Source organism: Canis aureus, chromosome 21, assembly GCF_053574225.1.
Source record: "Canis aureus isolate CA01 chromosome 21, VMU_Caureus_v.1.0, whole genome shotgun sequence".
Lineage (NCBI taxonomy): Eukaryota > Metazoa > Chordata > Mammalia > Carnivora > Canidae > Canis > Canis aureus.
The window spans coordinates 30483039-30497357 of NC_135631.1; the positions used below are offsets into that span (position 1 = coordinate 30483039).

A 14319-nucleotide genomic window follows, 5' to 3' on the forward strand; every position below is an offset into this window, starting at 1 on the left:
AGGCCCCAGAGCTCGGGGCGCGGCCCGGCCTGCCCCGGCGCCCGCCTCCCGTCCCGGCCGTCCGCCCGGCGCGCCGACCCTGACCCTCCTCGAGCCTCGTCTCCCGGCCTGACCCCTCCGCTGGGCCTCGCGGCGCAGGGAGCCCCCCACCGCGGGACACGGGCTCCCGCCGATCTGCAGCGCCCCCGCCCCGGTGCACCGCCGCCCGCGGTCCTGTCGGGCAGCTCCTCGCGGAGGCCGCCGCCCGGGCCCGCGCCTCTCGCGCTCCCGCCGAGCGCCCGCGGGCGCAGCCCAGCCCCCCAGGCCGCGGCCCACGAGGGCCTCCGGGGCCGGGCACCGCCCTCCGCGCCGCTTCCCGGAAGCCCCGCCCGGCCGCGGCCCGTGACGGGCGGGCGGGCCGGCCAACCGGCGCGGGGCGGGGCGGGCCGGGGCGGGCCGGGGGCGTGGCCCGACGCCCGCGGCCAATGGCGAGCCGCGCCTGCGTGACGGACGGGCGCGGGGCGGGGCGTGCGCGCCCTCCCCCCCGAGTGTCTGCCCGCCCGCGCCCGCAGCCCGAGCCGCACCCTCCGCGGACGGAGCCCATGCGCTGGGCGAGCCGCGCGCCCCGGCCCCGGCCCCCTTCCCCGCCCCCGCCCCGGCCCCGGCCCCGGCCCCGGGGGCAGTCGCGCCAGTGAGCGGTGAGTGCGGCGGGGGCGGCGGGCGGCGGGGCGGGGCGGGGGCGGCCGGGGCTGCGGCGCCGGGCGGTGGAGGCGGCGGCGGCGGCGGGGCGCGCGGGGGCGCAGGTGAGCCGCGGGCGGGCGCTGCGGCGGGTGCGGGGTGCGAGGTGCGGGGTGCGGGGGCGCCCCGGGCGGCGGCGTCCGCGCCCTCTCCTCCGCGGGCCGCGTGCGGGGCCCCCAGGTCGCCAGGCGCGCCCCCGAGGCCCGGGCGGCGGGCGGCCTCCGCGATGCACAGCGGGCGAGCCGGGCGTTCGCACCGGAGCCCCGGGCACCGCGTCCCGAAACCTCCCAGACCGGGAGCCGGGCCGGAGGCCGCGGCCCAGCGCCGTCCCCGCGCCTACCCCGCCGGCCTGCTCCCGGGGCCGCCATCCCCGCAGCCCGCCGCTGCTCTCCTGCGAAGCTCGAGCGGCCGCGGGCCTGGGGCTCCCCCCGGGACAGGAGGGCCCGGGCCTCGCCCCCGGAGCAGCAGCTGGCGGCCGCGGGCGCTCCGCAGATGCTAGTCCGGTGCAGCGAGGCGCGGCGGGGCTCTGGCCTGCCCGGGCACGCTGCTGCACTCCGCTGTGGCAGGACCTGTTTCTGCGGGGAGGGGCGGTAATCTCAGCCTGCAGGGCCTCCGGGTCCCTCCAGTGCACGCTTTCTGCCTACCCAGCAACTTCTAATTTGGGTGCGTGGTTGGGAGATGCTCTCAGCTGTCAGCTCTCCCTGCTCTCTCGCAGCCATGAGCGCCGGCGAGGTGCCTACCCCCCCCCCCCCCCCCCCCCCCGCCCCGCTGGAGGTGCCACAGGTGGGCGGCTGCGCCCGGTTCCCTGGTTGTGTGGGGCCTGGGGACCGGGTCGGGGCCGGGGTGGTCTGCCCCACGGGGCTGGCTCAGGGCTGAGAGCAGCTTCCTCAGCAGGTGGGACAGGAGACCTCGTTGGCGTCCTGTGCTGCGTCCCGTGAGGAGCCATGACGGAGTATAAGCTGGTGGTGGTGGGCGCTGGAGGCGTGGGCAAGAGCGCCCTGACCATCCAGCTCATCCAGAACCACTTCGTGGATGAGTACGACCCCACCATCGAGGTGAGCTCGCCCAGCCCTGAGCCTGCTGTGGGCATGTCTGCTGTGGGCTCCGCAGGAGGGCGGCCCCTGCTCGTGGGACCTGGGGGTGGCACCTGGGGACCTAGGAGGGGCTGGTGGCTGGGTGGCCCCGTCCTCGGAGGTGTGGGGCTGGGCGTTCTGAAGCACTGGCCTGCCGCAGGACTCCTATCGGAAGCAAGTGGTCATCGACGGGGAGACGTGCCTGCTGGACATCCTGGACACAGCGGGCCAGGAGGAGTACAGCGCCATGCGGGACCAGTACATGCGCACGGGGGAGGGCTTTCTCTGTGTATTTGCCATCAACAACACCAAGTCCTTTGAGGACATCCACCAGTACAGGTGAGCCTCCGGCCGGCCCTCAGAGCCACCTGTTCCTCTGCCTCTCCTCGCATTTCTCTGTCAGGGTCTCGGATGCAGCCGTGCCTGCAGCCTACCGACCGGCTCCCACCTTCCTTCTTGTAGGGAGCAGATCAAGCGAGTGAAGGACTCTGACGACGTGCCCATGGTGCTGGTGGGGAACAAGTGTGACCTGGCTGCTCGCACTGTGGAGTCCCGGCAGGCGCAGGACCTCGCCCGCAGCTACGGCATCCCCTACATCGAGACGTCAGCCAAGACGCGCCAGGTGAGCCGGCTCCCCACCCCGCAGCTAGCTGGGGACCCGCCCCGCCCCGCCCCTGCCAGGGAGCAGTGCTTATTGCCCCCTCTCCCCCGACACAGGGCAGCCGGTCTGGCTCTGGCTCCAGCTCCGGGACCCTCTGGGACCCTCCGGGACCCCCGTGACCCAGCGGCCCCTAGCGCTGTAAGTGTCCCCGGACGGCAGGGCAGCGAGGGAGGCCGGGGCCCAGGGTTTGGGCTGACACAGCTCCAGGGAGAGGCAGAGGTCCCCAGAGAGAGCTGCCCTGAGCCAGGCCGAGTGGTGACCCTGGGGCCCTGGCCCCTGCCTGCAGAAAGCCCCATGGGCCCGTGTAGGCCCTGCCCTCTTTAATGGGCTGTGGGGGACCAGGGTGGTAGGTCAGACAGGAGCGGGACCCTGGATGTTAGAGCTGGGAGCCAGACCTCGGGGCTGCCCTGTGGGGGAGCTCCTGAGGGCCAAGCCGCCTGATGGGGGGAGCCCTGGGGCTGCCTGTGTGGGGGCGGGGTGGGGAGAGGCCAGGGGGAGCTGGGATGATGCATGAGCTTGACGCTGGGGTCCCTCGGTCCCCTGCGCTGCCAGGCCCCCGGGCCGAGCCGCACGCTCAGCCAGCCCTGTCTTCCCAGGGCGTGGAGGATGCCTTCTACACGCTGGTGCGAGAGATTCGACAGCACAAGGTGCGCAAGCTGAGCCCGCCCGACGAGGGAGGCCCAGGCTGCATGAGCTGCAAGTGCCTGCTGTCCTGACGTCCCCTCCAGGGCCACGTTGGCAGCCCCGCTGGTCCTCTGTGCCCCAGGCGCACAGGCTCGGGGCGAGGAGGTGCCGGAAGCTGGGAGGAGGCGCGGAAGGAGGAAGGAGGAGGGCGAGGAAGGAAGGAAGCGCCCCCGGGGCCCGGCCAGCCCAGGCCCCCTGGACAGGGGGAGCACGGACCTCCCAGGGCGCTTTGCACAGACTGTCGTGAACTGAGGCCACGGGCCCCCCCGGCTGTCACTCTCCCCCAGTCCCGTCCTTGCCCGCGGGGCAAAGGCTGAGTCGCAGTAAATTATTTGATGGTCTTGACCCTGGCGTATGGCCGCACCTGCAAGGCACGTGGGGACGTCAGCTGTGTGTGCCTGGCGGCGCCCCTGCAGGGGCTGGTCGGGGCCGGGAGGTCCCCCCTCCTCCTCTCTGGGGGTGTCTCCGCACCCCGTGCACAGAGCTCCGGGAGACGCAGAAATGAGCCGGCCATGCATTTTCACACAACACCTTATTGAACTTGCAACAGCAAACGGGCTCAGAGCCGAGGGTGTGCGCCTTCCCCTGGGAGACCTTCCTGTCCTTAGAGGAAAGCGGGAATCCCACGGGGGTACGGGTGCTGGAGTCGCCCACTTTGGAGCCTGTGCGGACTCCGGGTGGGGGTGTGTGTCCTGAGGTTGGGGTGTTGAGAGGCGGTTCTGGGGACAGCAGAGCTGGCCTGGACCTGCGGCCCATGGGCTCCTGCTCTAGGTCCCCGCAGGGCAGCTGGACCCCGGCCTCGGGCCCCCTGGGGCCGGGTGACTGACTGCTGGAGCCCCAGCACGTGGAGGAGCCTGCCTCCTGGTGTGGGTGCGGGTGGGGCCCACGAGCCTGCCCCTGCTGCCCTGCCCTGGGGTGTCCCGGGATCCCCAGGGCTGCCCTAGGTCAGTGACCTGGATCTGTGGGGCACGCCCAGGGCCCAGGAGGCCACATCCGGCTCTGAGAGGGCTCCCTCAGCCCGGGGCCAGAACGCAGGCCTGGCCAGGGCCCCGGAGCACTGGATCCCATTAGTGCTGGGCCTGGGGGGCAGTTCTCGAGTCGCCCCTGCCCCCACAGAGCCCGGGGCCAGGCCAGCCCAGGTCCCTCTGGGTCAGGGGTTGGTGTCCTGTGCGGGGGGTGCCGCCCTCCGGGAGGGACAGCAAGATGAGGCAGGGCACGGTGACGGCGGGCCAGAGCCTCTGGGCCCCCGCACTCACCACCACGCTCTGCCCGCGAGCATTGAGCTGCCCTGTGGATGCGGAGGGCAGAGGGTCCCGGGCCTGTGCGGGGCCTCGGGGCAGCGGGCTCAGCGCCGCCCTGGCTCTGCCCTGGCTGTGCCCGTCACTGCCCAGCGAGAGGCATGAGCTGCAGTGGCCGGGGGGCAGGAAGGGTGTCCTGGGCCCGACAGCGTCGTCCCTAGGGGGCTGGGGGGACCCCGTGATGGGAGTCCCGGGGGTGCTCCAGGGCCTGGTCCGTCACGGGGCCTCTGGGGTGGCCCAGGCAGGTGCCGAAGGGAAGGGGACCCCGTTTTTTGTCTTCAAGCCCACCATGTCCGGGGGCCACCTGCCCGCACCGTCTTGTTACACTGGGAGGGTGGGGAGGGAGTTCCATCGCTGGGGGGGAAGTTGGACGATGGCCTGGCCGGGAGGGGGTCCGGGCGGCTCAGGCTGGGTGGCTGGGCCCGGGGAGGCCTGCTCCTCCACCCTGGGCGGTGGCTCAGAGGCCAGAGAAGGGAGGAGAGGCCTGGGCGCCGGGGACACTCGCTTCAGGCCGAGGGGCCTCGTGGGGAACTCCAGGTCCCGCTGGAAAGAGGCTGACGGGGTCAGCGTCTCCAGCAGGCTATGTGTTCCCTGCTGGGGGCCCCGGGGGTCCTCAGCTCCCTTGTGGCCCCCCCGCCTGACCCTGTGCTCAGCCCCCCACACTGGTGCCCGGGTCCTGCAGTGGGTGCCTGCCCGCCCAGCCCTAGCCTGGGGTCCCCAAGGCTAGAGCAGAAGAGGAAAGCCCCAGAGATGAGGACGGGGGCTCTGTCCCCTTTGGGTGGCCCCAGCAGGCCGAGTCGGGAGGGGCCGGGGCCCTGAGCCCACCTGGGTGGGGGCAGGTCGCACCGCATCCTCCGGAGCTGGGTCATGGAGGCCCGAAGGTGTCTGAGCACCGCCTCGTCCTCCAGGGCCCAGGGCTGGGCCGGAGAGTCCTGCAGGAACTCCCGGAGCCCTTCCAGGGGCAGCTTCAGGAGGCTCTCTGGGCAGTGGGTGAGAGTCAGACCCAGAAGGCCCCGCCCTGGGGCCCCTAGTGCCCCCAGGCCAGCGGCTGGGGTCCCGCTGTGTCCAGGAGCGCCGTGGGCAGTGCGCTGGCCGGGGTGGCCCCTGCCCGCTGCTCCTCTCAGGGAGCCCCACTGCACCCGCCTGCCCCGCCGTCCCCCCCGCCCCAGGTCTGGGTGCTGCTCAGAGCACAGGGTCACCGCCCCTGCCCCCTCCCCACCTCTGGGCTCCCAGGGGCTCACTTGTGTGCACCTTGAGGATGGTGTAGGCCAGGGCCGTGAGCACCCGCTCCCCATCCAGTATGTAAACATCCCACAGCTTCAGGGTGAGTGAGAAGGGGGTCTAGGGGACAGCGGGGTGGGAGGAGCGGCCTGAGCAGGGCCCCTGGGGGGCTTGGCTGGGGCTAGGCTAGGCCTGCCATTTGCCCCCCCGGCTGCCTCCGACGAGGCCCCACAGCACCCCCCCCCCCAGTGCGTGCCCTCCTCCCAGGGAGATCAGGACTCCCGGCCGCTCCGGGTTCCGACCCCGGCCAGCACCTCCCGCACCCTTGGGGGCACAGACTCTGCCCGCACTTGACGACACCACGCCTCGAGAGGACCCCAGGCTGGCCGCCCGATGGGCTGAGGGCCCGTCTACACCCCGGGCTGACCTGGCCTCCCCCAGGGGAGCTGAAGCAGAGACGGCCCGCCCCCCGGAACCTCGTCCAGGGACCCTCTGGGCTTCTCCAGGACGGGCTGGGCTGCGAGCCTCAGCCTCAGGGCCCCGGGGTCCGGCCTGGCTCGTCTGGAGGGCGGGGCTGAGCTGGCCCTCCCCGGGGGCAGGGGGCAGGTCCGGGAGCGGGGTTCCCGGGGGGCCTCACTCGGCTGAGGAAGCACTGCAGGAACCACTTTGGGGTATAGATGCCGGTGGACATCTGCTCCTCGTCCTGGCGGGAGGGCAGGAGGTGCTCAGGCCCCACACCGCAGCCCCTGGAGCCCGTTGTTGCGCTCCCCACAGCCCCGCCCAGCCCCGAGGGTGCCCCTGGGCCCCAGGGGGAGGAACGTGACCCCAACTCTGGGCAGCTCGGAGGGCCGTGCCCCCCACCCCCTGCCCCGGACCCCGGGGACGGAACCTCAGGAGCTCCCATGTGCCATGTGCTTCCTCAGGTCGGGGAGAGCTCTTTGGAGGATGCGCTGGTGATGAGCCTGGAACCTGAGGAGCTTCTGGAAGCCTGGGACGAAGAAGCCTGAGAAGGCCCCAGGCCCCCACGATCAGGGCCTCCTCCTGCACCAGGTGGGGTGAGGGGTGTCGGGGCAGGGGCCTACCCCCACGCCCTGACCCCCATGTGCCCACCGCCCTCGGAGCCCTGACTGGACCGGCTCTTCCCAGAGGGCAGGGCTGCCTCTCAAGCCGGGGGTTGGGGCCGGGGACCCTCGTCCTCACAGAGACCCCGCGGGGCGTGGGCTGGGGGCTGAGGACCAGGCCCGGCTGACCCAGCACCCTCTCTCCTGCAGGGGCCGCCGCGGGGACAGGCGGGTCCCCAGCCCCGAGGGGCAGCGGGTGTAGGCCATGGGGAGGGTGATGGGCGTGCATGGCCTTCTGTGGGGCTTGGGAGTGAGGCTGGGGGCCCCCGGGAGGGGGAGATGTTGCCCCCTGGGCCCCGCGTGGCTGTGGGCTGGCAGGGGGGCCTGGGGGGCAGGCAGCCGGGCGGGAGGCTGGGGGAGCAGCGGGACTGCGAGCCTGGCCTGCAGACGGTGGGGTGGGTGGCCGTGGCTCCGGGACCCGGAGGCCACCGGGGAGGCGGGGCTCTTGCCCGTGGAGGGGGCGGGCTGGGGGGTCCCCGCCTGCCCCCAGGTGCAGCAGCCTGCAGGGAGGTCCTCCTAAGCTCCTCTCCCGCCCGGTGGCCCGGTGGGCCCCTACCGTGCATGGCATGCCTGTCGTCTGTCATCAGCTGGGCCAGCGCCCAGAAGGCGTCCTCGGGCAGGAACATGAGGACGATGGCCGCGATCTCGCTCATGCCCTGGCAGTAGCCCACCTCCTGCAAGAGCCAGAGCCCCACGGAGGGCGTGCACCCCGAGGCCTTTTCTGATCCCTCCCCGCGGGTGTCAGGCTCCCCTGGCTCCCTCACAGCCCGGGCTCCCGGAGGGGGCTCCCGGAGGGGGCTCCCAGAGGGCAGGGGGGTAAGTGAGGGCCACCAGGACCAGCTACCGAGCCCTGTGGCCACCGTGCCAGGGCCCCCGTCCTCAGACCAGCAGGAGGGGCCTCCGTGAGCTATGCCAGGCTGCAGGGGACCCGCCAGGTCTGGAGACCCACCGGAGGGCAGGTCGGGGGCCTGACTGTGGCCCCTGGGAGGTCCCACGAGGGGAGCAGGGCCAGGACACCCCGCGGGGCCGGGGAGCGTGTGAGCTGGGGTCCTTGGGGACCCTTCTGGAATGCGCCGTGGAAGGGGGCGGCCTCTTGGACGCCTCGGCCTCGTGCCCTTCAGGGGAGTGGGAGCCTTCCCCGCCCGGGTTCTCATCAGTAGTGCCGTCTGTCAGAGTCCAGACCCGAGCTCTAGGACGGCCGCGGTGCACTTGGGGGCCCCTGGCAGCCCCGGCCCTCGGGCACGCAGGCCCTACCTCCCCTGGGAGGCCTGCACCCCGCCCCCTGCCCGTCCCGGAGGAGAGAGACCCTCCCCGGCATCTGGGGGCCGTGGAGCTGGGCCCCTGACTGTGAGTCCCGCTGGTCACCAGCACTCAGGACAAGGCCGCCGGCGGGGCAGGAGGCGGGGGCAGGGACACTCACGGTGTCATACACCGAGTAGGCCGCCAGCACATGGAACAGGGCTCGCTGCCTAGGAGGGGGGACAGCGGGGGGCTCTGCTCAGTCAGCCCCCGCCCAGCGAGGCCGCCAAGGTGCAGACACCCGCCCCGCAGGCCCCGCGGCCCGCAGGGCCCCTCCGCGGGGGCCGATCTCTGGGGTCAGGTCTGCGCACGGGGACAGGCGGCGACCTCACACGTGCAGCGTGCCGGGGGTTAAGTGCACCGTGGGGTGTCCAATGCCTCCGAGTGGCTCCCGCCGTGGTGTGTGCAGCTCCGGGCTCCCCCAGCGCCACCAGCGCCCCCTCCAGCCCTGGAGCGGCCCCCCCTGCACGCCCGCTGGGAGCCAGCGCTCCCCCTGCCCCGGTCCCCACAGCCCCTGACGCCTCTCCTCCCCTGTCCTGGCCTGGCCCTGTGTCCCGGGAACACCACCAGCCCCACGTGGCCCCTGCCCGAGCCCACGCAGCCGGGGCATCCGTGGCCCTGAGCGCACCCCCAGGCCTTCCCAGGTGTCCCTGGGCTGGCCTCTGTGTGGGGAACCCCGGGCCCGCCCATCCCAGAGCATTTCGGGGCTCCAGGTCTGAGCCGCCGTGAGGAGAGCAGGGAACATCGTGCAGGTGTGACCCCGATACAGGCTGCAAACCCCTGGGGTCACTATCTGAGCGCGGGGGGGTATGGGGTGCGGCCCCCTCAGCGCTGCCAGGAGCTGCCCGATGCCCCCCGCACAGCGGCCTGAGTCTGCACCCCGGCTCCGTGGCCCCCGGGCCCGGTCACAGGTCAGCCTGACCCGGCTGCGCTCTGAGGGCCGCGGGGGCCCCGGGGGGCAGCAGGTTCCCTGCAGGGAGGAGTACCGAGTTCTCTTGGGGAGATAGTCCGAGCGGCCCCCCAGGAAGCCCAGCCACCCTTGCCTGGCGGCTCCTCAGCCCCGTCCCTGGTGCCCCTGCAGGTCACCCCTGGGGTCCCAGGCTCCTACACACCCTGCCCGCTGCACACAGAGGGAGCTGCACGCTCTGCTCCACCCACCTGCACCCCCCTGTCGGGGGCTCCTTGCCTTCCCCACCTCCCCGCGGCCCCTGGGGACTCTACGGGACACCCGGGCTTCTGACGGGAGCAGGCCGTCCAGAGAACCCCAAGGTGGCCGGGGAGGCTGAGCATGTCCCACAGGGGGCAGCTGCACCGTGTCCTTGTGGGGGGGGCGGGACCGATAGTATAGGGGTGGGAGGTCTGGGGGTGTGGGGGGTCTGGTGGTGTGGGGGGTGATGTAGGGGGATGGCGTGGGGGCGGTGGTTGAGGGGGATGGCGTCGGGGGCCTGCGGACACAGGGCACCCCCTTCTCTAAGGTGCACACGGAGACGTCTACAGATAAAGGCGACCCCAGTCTGGGGTTTGCTGTGACCCCTGCCCCTGCTCCTGGGGCCCCGTGTGCTCAGTGCAGGGCCTGCCTGGACCGGGGGCGGCATCTGGGGGTCGTCATGCTATGTGTGCTCACCAACTGCAAATTGTCTAAAATAAAATGCCCAGAATTCAGAAGTACATAAAGCACCGAGGGTGGGTGTCACCCTGAGCTGTCTGACCCTCGTCGGGTCCATGTGTCCGAGTCCAGCCGCGGCCATGCACCCTGGCCCCCAGGTCCCCTTACTGCCCCCCATGCCCCCACCCCGGCCCCCTGCTCTTCACGGGGCTGCTCCTCACCCCCTTGGGGTTCAGCTCAGACGGTGACCCCTGGAGGCCCCGTCCTGGGGCCTCCCCATCCCCAAGACCCCGGGGGTGGGGGCACAGGGGTCATCCCCAGCACCCTACCATGTGGCAGTGTGTTTGCTGCCATCGCTCACCCCGGCCTCGGAGACCCCATGGCCCCTGCACAGAAGCCCCCGGGCCTCTCCCAGGCCCCCGAATCCTGCAGGCCCAGCAGCCTCACCCAACCCCGTAGCGGTCCCAGAACATGGTGTGACTGCGGAACGTCCGGTTGACGTCCAGGTCGATCTGCATGATGTCCCGGGAGGAGACCAGGGCTGCCTCCTTCATTTCCTGCGGGGAGACCCTGGAAGGAGGAGCCGGCGTCAGGGACACAGACCCCGACCTGTCAGCAGCTGCTGTCCTGGGCAGGGAGCCCTGGGGCCCCCAAGGGAGTGTGTCCTGCAGGAACCTCCACCCTTCCCCTGGGAGGCCGGGGACGGCGGGAGTGCCCACCGTGCCCGCGGGGCCTGCTTGAGGGCTTGTGCCCAATTGTCGTGGGCGGGGAGGGGACTGAGGGTTAGCCTTGGGTGGGGAGGGGACATGGAGGATCAGCCCTGGTGGGGAGGGGACATGGGGGTTCAGCCCGGGTGGGTAGGAGACATGGGGGGTCAGCCCTGGTGGGGAGGGGACTGAGGGTCCACGGGAAGTGGACGGGCCCCACCTGGTATTTCCTGGCATTCCTGACCTTAACCTGGTCGACGTTCAGCAATCGCAGCCACACCTGTCCCCGCACCTGGGGCAGGACCCCCTTGTAGACCCGGCGCCGCAGCTGCGGGGAGGAAGACAGTGCAGGTGAGAGGGGCCCAGGGCGGCCCCTTGGAGCCCAGGGAGCGCGAGGTATCTAGAAGATTCAGGCTTCGGCTCCACGGTGTCTGCAGAGAGGCTGGGTCTCCCTGGAGCTGGGCCCCGTCCCCCACGAGGAGCAGGGACCATGGCCCCGACCTGACGCTCCCCCACTGCCGTCCCGGGGCCTGGGGAGGCTCAGGCTCCCAGCAGACTCTCCCCAGGCAGGGGGCTCCCCCGAGAACGGGGCAGGAGGACACTGAGGGCGGCCCCCCAGCCCCGTCAGGACGGAGAGCCCTCGGGGGCACCCAGCACCCCACCTTCTCGCTGGGGAGGTAGTGGTCCCATCGCTTGAGCATTTTTTTTTTTTTTAAATTTTTATTTATTTATGATAGTCACAGAGAGAGAGAGAGAGAGGCAGAGACACAGGCAGAGGGAGAAGCAGGCTCCATGCACCGGGAGCCCGACGTGGGATTCGATCCCGGGTCTCCAGGATCGAGCCCTGGGCCAAAGGCAGGCGCTAAACCACTGCGCCACCCAGGGATCCCCCGCTTGAGCATTTTTATCTATTTGTCCGCGCGCCGGGTCTCCTGGCGGAGTTTCTGGAAGAGGACAAGTGGGGGCCGCAGGTGAGGCTCCAGCCGCGGGAGGTGGGCGCTCGGGCCGCGTCCAGTCCCCCGCGGGACCCGGAGGAGCCAGGAAGGCACAGGGCCCCCCGTGGACCGCGGCTCTGGGTCTGGGGTGCGTTCCCGGCAGCCCGTGCAGCGCTGGGACGGGGGACTGGGGAGATGTGGGGGACGGGGTGCAGACAGCTGGCCCCAGCCCCCCCAACATCCTGCCCGGGGCCCAGGACTGGCTCTCACCTTGGCCTCGCGGGGGCTGGGGCCGGGCAGCTCCTTGTCCCTGGAAGGCAAGAGATGCAGAGCCCTGAGGCCCCGGCCCCACAGCCACCGCACCCCCCCCCCCGCCCCCCCCCGTCTGCACCCAGGGGCCTGGGGAGGGCAGGGCTCCTCCAGGGAGGGCAGGGGCTGCCAGTGGCCTGAGGGCGGGTGGGGGCTGCGTTTTGGGGGGTCTGAGAAGGGTGTTTGCCGGGGGTGGGCTGGGTGGGGACCCCTCGGCGCCCCCAGGGGGTGACCTGCCCCCTCCTCGATGGACCAGCCCGAGAGCTGTCAGCGTGGCCCGGGTGCCCTGTGACCGTCCCGCTGAGGTCCCCTGCCTCCCCAGGTCCTGACTGCCCAGCGTCCAGCCGGCCTCCCCCTGCCCCCTGGCCATCCCCCTGCTGTCCCCTGACTCCCTTCTCTGCTGTCCCTTCTGCCTCTGGCCGATTTCACCTCCTGTCCTGTCGGAGCCCCTGAGCACGACCACCCCTGAGCCATCCCAGCAGCCACTGGGCCGTGAGCAGGGCTGAGGGGGCTCCACCTGGAGTCTCCAGTGTCCGTCAGGTTCTCGTGGGGCTGTTGGCCCATCAGCCTCGTCCCCTGCGACCTAGGCCACTGGGCTGTCCCCTTCCTCGTTCTCGCCCAGGGTAGCCCCCTCCTCCTCTTCCCTCCTCCTGCCTGGTCAGGCCTTTCCTCTGCGGCCCCCCACCTCCCTGCCCTGGCCTGGTCCCCGGCATCTACCTGCAGCCCCGCAGAAGCCTTCGGGACTGTGGGGGCCCTGGCTGGGGGGTGTGGGTGAGAGCACCCCTGCGGACTCGCCCCAGACCAGGCCATCCCCCTACGGAGAGCACGCCCCGGCCCCAGAGCCCCTCACCTGTGGGAGCCCCTGCTGAAGGGACTGGACCCCTCCCTGCCTGCCCCCCCGCCCCGGATGCAGGAGGCAGACACCTGGGCCTGCCTGAAGCAGGCGTGGGGGCCCCTCCTCTGAGTGTCCAGGGGCCTCCCCCGGGCCCAGCTCCCTTCCTGCCCACATCCCGGGTCGGCCTCTGGGGTGTCTCAGCTGCAGCCCAGCGCAGAGATGGCCCTCAGAGGGCTCCAGGGGACGAGGTCCCGACCTGGGGGGGGGTCAGCCTCCAGAGAGGTGTTCCTGCAAACGCCACCCACCCTGAGATGGATGAGGGGTATCCAGGGGACTGCAGAAAGCCCTGGGGGTCGGTGACCTTGTACAGTGACAGGTCCTGCGGAGACCCTGCTTGGTGTGCCTGCAACAGAGGGGGCTCCGTGGTGGGGTCCGATCAGAGCAGGGAAATGGGAACAGAAGGGAGCAAAAGGGATCCTCCCTCCCCTGAATCCTGAGGGAGCGCCGACCCTCTGAGATTGGCTGGGCACCAGAGGAAGGGCCTGTCTGCCTGGTGGGCACAGCCTGACAGCCTCACCTGCTTCTATCTATCAGTGACGATCCCCACCTGGGCCTGACCTGACCTGGTGACTGTGGTCCCCACCTGAGCCTTACCTGGAGCTGGTGACTCTTGTCCCCACCTGGGCTCACCTGGACCTGGTGACTCTGGTCCCCACCTGGGCTCACCTGGACCTGGTGACTGTGGTCCCCACCTAGGCCTCACCCTGACCTGGTGACTGTGGTCCCCACGTGGGCCTCACCTGGACCTGGTGACTGTGGTCCCCACCTGGGCTCACCTGGGCCTGGTAGCTGTGGTCTTCATCTGGACCTGGTGACTGTGGTCCCCACCTGGGCCTTACCTGTACCTGGTGACTGGGCTCCTCAGCTACCAATGACTAGCTTCCAGGATGGACCCTTACTTGCTACTGACACCGGGACCATCCCCAGGGTCTCACTTGTTCCTGGTGACTACGGTCCTTGTCTGGGCTGACCTGGCTCATCCTTGGCTCTGATCCCCTCTTGAGCCTCACCTGCTCTTGCAGGTATGGTCCCCCCTGTCGTGGGTGTGTAGTGTCTATGGTCCCTTCTGGGCCTCACCTGATGGTACTGGGCCATGATATTGGGCCTTTGCAAGGCCAGCAGGGTCTCTGAGTCCTCCTGCATGGTGCTGCAATCCAAACACATCCAAGAATGACGGCGCGTGAGAACCTTCCGAGGACACATGCGTCCGGGTGCTCCCCGTGGGCAGGTGCCCCTCCGTCTGACCGGAGCCGGAGACAACCCCGTAGCCCCGAGGGGCACAGGCTGGGCTGGAGCATCACACACGGGCCCTCGCTGCCTGTCTGTCCCTCGCCCACCTACAGTCCACCTTCCTAGCCACTGTCCTAGGACATGCCGTCACGCTGGGGTCACAGAGCGCTCCCACCCCGGTATCAGGAGCACACGGGCGGGGGACCCAGGGGCTCCGGGGAACTGCCCACCTGATGCTCGGGGGGTGACGTCTCCCAGCCCGGGGCCGGCGCAGAGATGGTGGCGGGTGGGCCGGCCAGCGAGTGTCCCTGCGGGCTTGGGGAGGGGCGGGGATCGAAGGTTTCTCTTAGATTCCACGAGCACACGACCAAGGGGAGAAAGCGACGGACTGGACTTCATCAAAATTAAAACCTGATGCCAGCAAGAGTGCGACCAAACTCCCCACCCTGAGGGCAGCGATGTGTGAATAGCCTGAGGGGGGCCTAGGGGAGCACGAGGGACTCCACGTTCCAGTGCGTGAAGAGCAAGCCTGCTCATGAGCCAGGGGGATCCAGCGGGCCCTG

At 71.0% G+C, this 14319-nt stretch overlaps 2 protein-coding genes across 13 annotated transcripts; one reads left to right on the plus strand and one right to left on the minus strand.

The window, feature by feature from the left end:
• The first annotated feature begins 533 nt into the window (after positions 1–533).
• Positions 534–3480, plus strand: HRAS (HRas proto-oncogene, GTPase). Of its 3 annotated transcripts, XM_077863745.1 has the most exons (6): positions 534–677; positions 1612–1772; positions 1951–2129; positions 2253–2412; positions 2508–2589; positions 3048–3480. In XM_077863745.1, exons 2-5 carry the CDS (start codon positions 1662–1664, stop codon positions 2568–2570), a joined length of 513 nt encoding a protein of 170 aa, XP_077719871.1. In that variant the 5' UTR covers positions 534–677; positions 1612–1661; the 3' UTR covers positions 2571–2589; positions 3048–3480. The 3 variants fall into 3 exon arrangements, with proteins under 3 accessions (XP_077719871.1, XP_077719869.1, XP_077719870.1); XM_077863743.1 differs by lacking the exon at positions 2508–2589 and having other exon boundaries at positions 536–677; XM_077863744.1 differs by lacking the exons at positions 534–677; positions 2508–2589 and adding an exon at positions 732–782.
• Positions 3290–13941, minus strand: LOC144292850 (USP6 N-terminal-like protein). 10 transcript variants are annotated; one of them, XM_077863740.1, is made up of 13 exons: positions 13604–13695; positions 12772–12869; positions 11593–11632; positions 11279–11331; positions 11050–11077; positions 10638–10715; positions 10128–10237; positions 8196–8244; positions 7332–7449; positions 6544–6695; positions 5675–6357; positions 3607–5412; positions 3290–3499 (listed from the first exon to the last, which is right to left on the minus strand). In XM_077863740.1, the coding sequence occupies exons 4-10, from the start codon at positions 11287–11289 to the stop codon at positions 6574–6576; spliced, it is 516 nt and encodes a 171-aa protein (XP_077719866.1). In that variant the 5' UTR covers positions 11290–11331; positions 11593–11632; positions 12772–12869; positions 13604–13695; the 3' UTR covers positions 3290–3499; positions 3607–5412; positions 5675–6357; positions 6544–6573. The 10 variants fall into 10 exon arrangements, with proteins under 10 accessions (XP_077719866.1, XP_077719863.1, XP_077719868.1 ...); XM_077863737.1 differs by having other exon boundaries at positions 10608–10715; XM_077863742.1 differs by lacking the exon at positions 10638–10715.
• Between the last annotated feature and the right edge of the window lie 378 nt (positions 13942–14319).

Excerpts from the sequence above, each read along its gene's own strand:
- LOC144292850 (XM_077863733.1), bottom strand. The coding sequence starts at position 13,729 with ATGTGTCCTCGGAAGGTTCTCACGCGCCGTCATTCTTGGATGTGTTTG. Across the intron at positions 10,716-11,049 it reads ACTACCTCCCCAGCGAGAAG|CTGCGGCGCCGGGTCTACAA; the intron begins GTGGGGTGCTGG and ends TCCTCCCCGCAG. Across the intron at positions 6,696-7,331 it reads CGACAGGCATGCCATGCACG|GAGGAGGCCCTGATCGTGGG; the intron begins GTAGGGGCCCAC and ends CACCTGGTGCAG.
- HRAS (XM_077863743.1), top strand. The coding sequence starts at position 1,662 with ATGACGGAGTATAAGCTGGTGGTGGTGGGCGCTGGAGGCGTGGGCAAG. Across the intron at positions 2,130-2,252 it reads GAGGACATCCACCAGTACAG|GGAGCAGATCAAGCGAGTGA; the intron begins GTGAGCCTCCGG and ends TCCTTCTTGTAG. Across the intron at positions 2,413-3,047 it reads CGTCAGCCAAGACGCGCCAG|GGCGTGGAGGATGCCTTCTA; the intron begins GTGAGCCGGCTC and ends CTGTCTTCCCAG.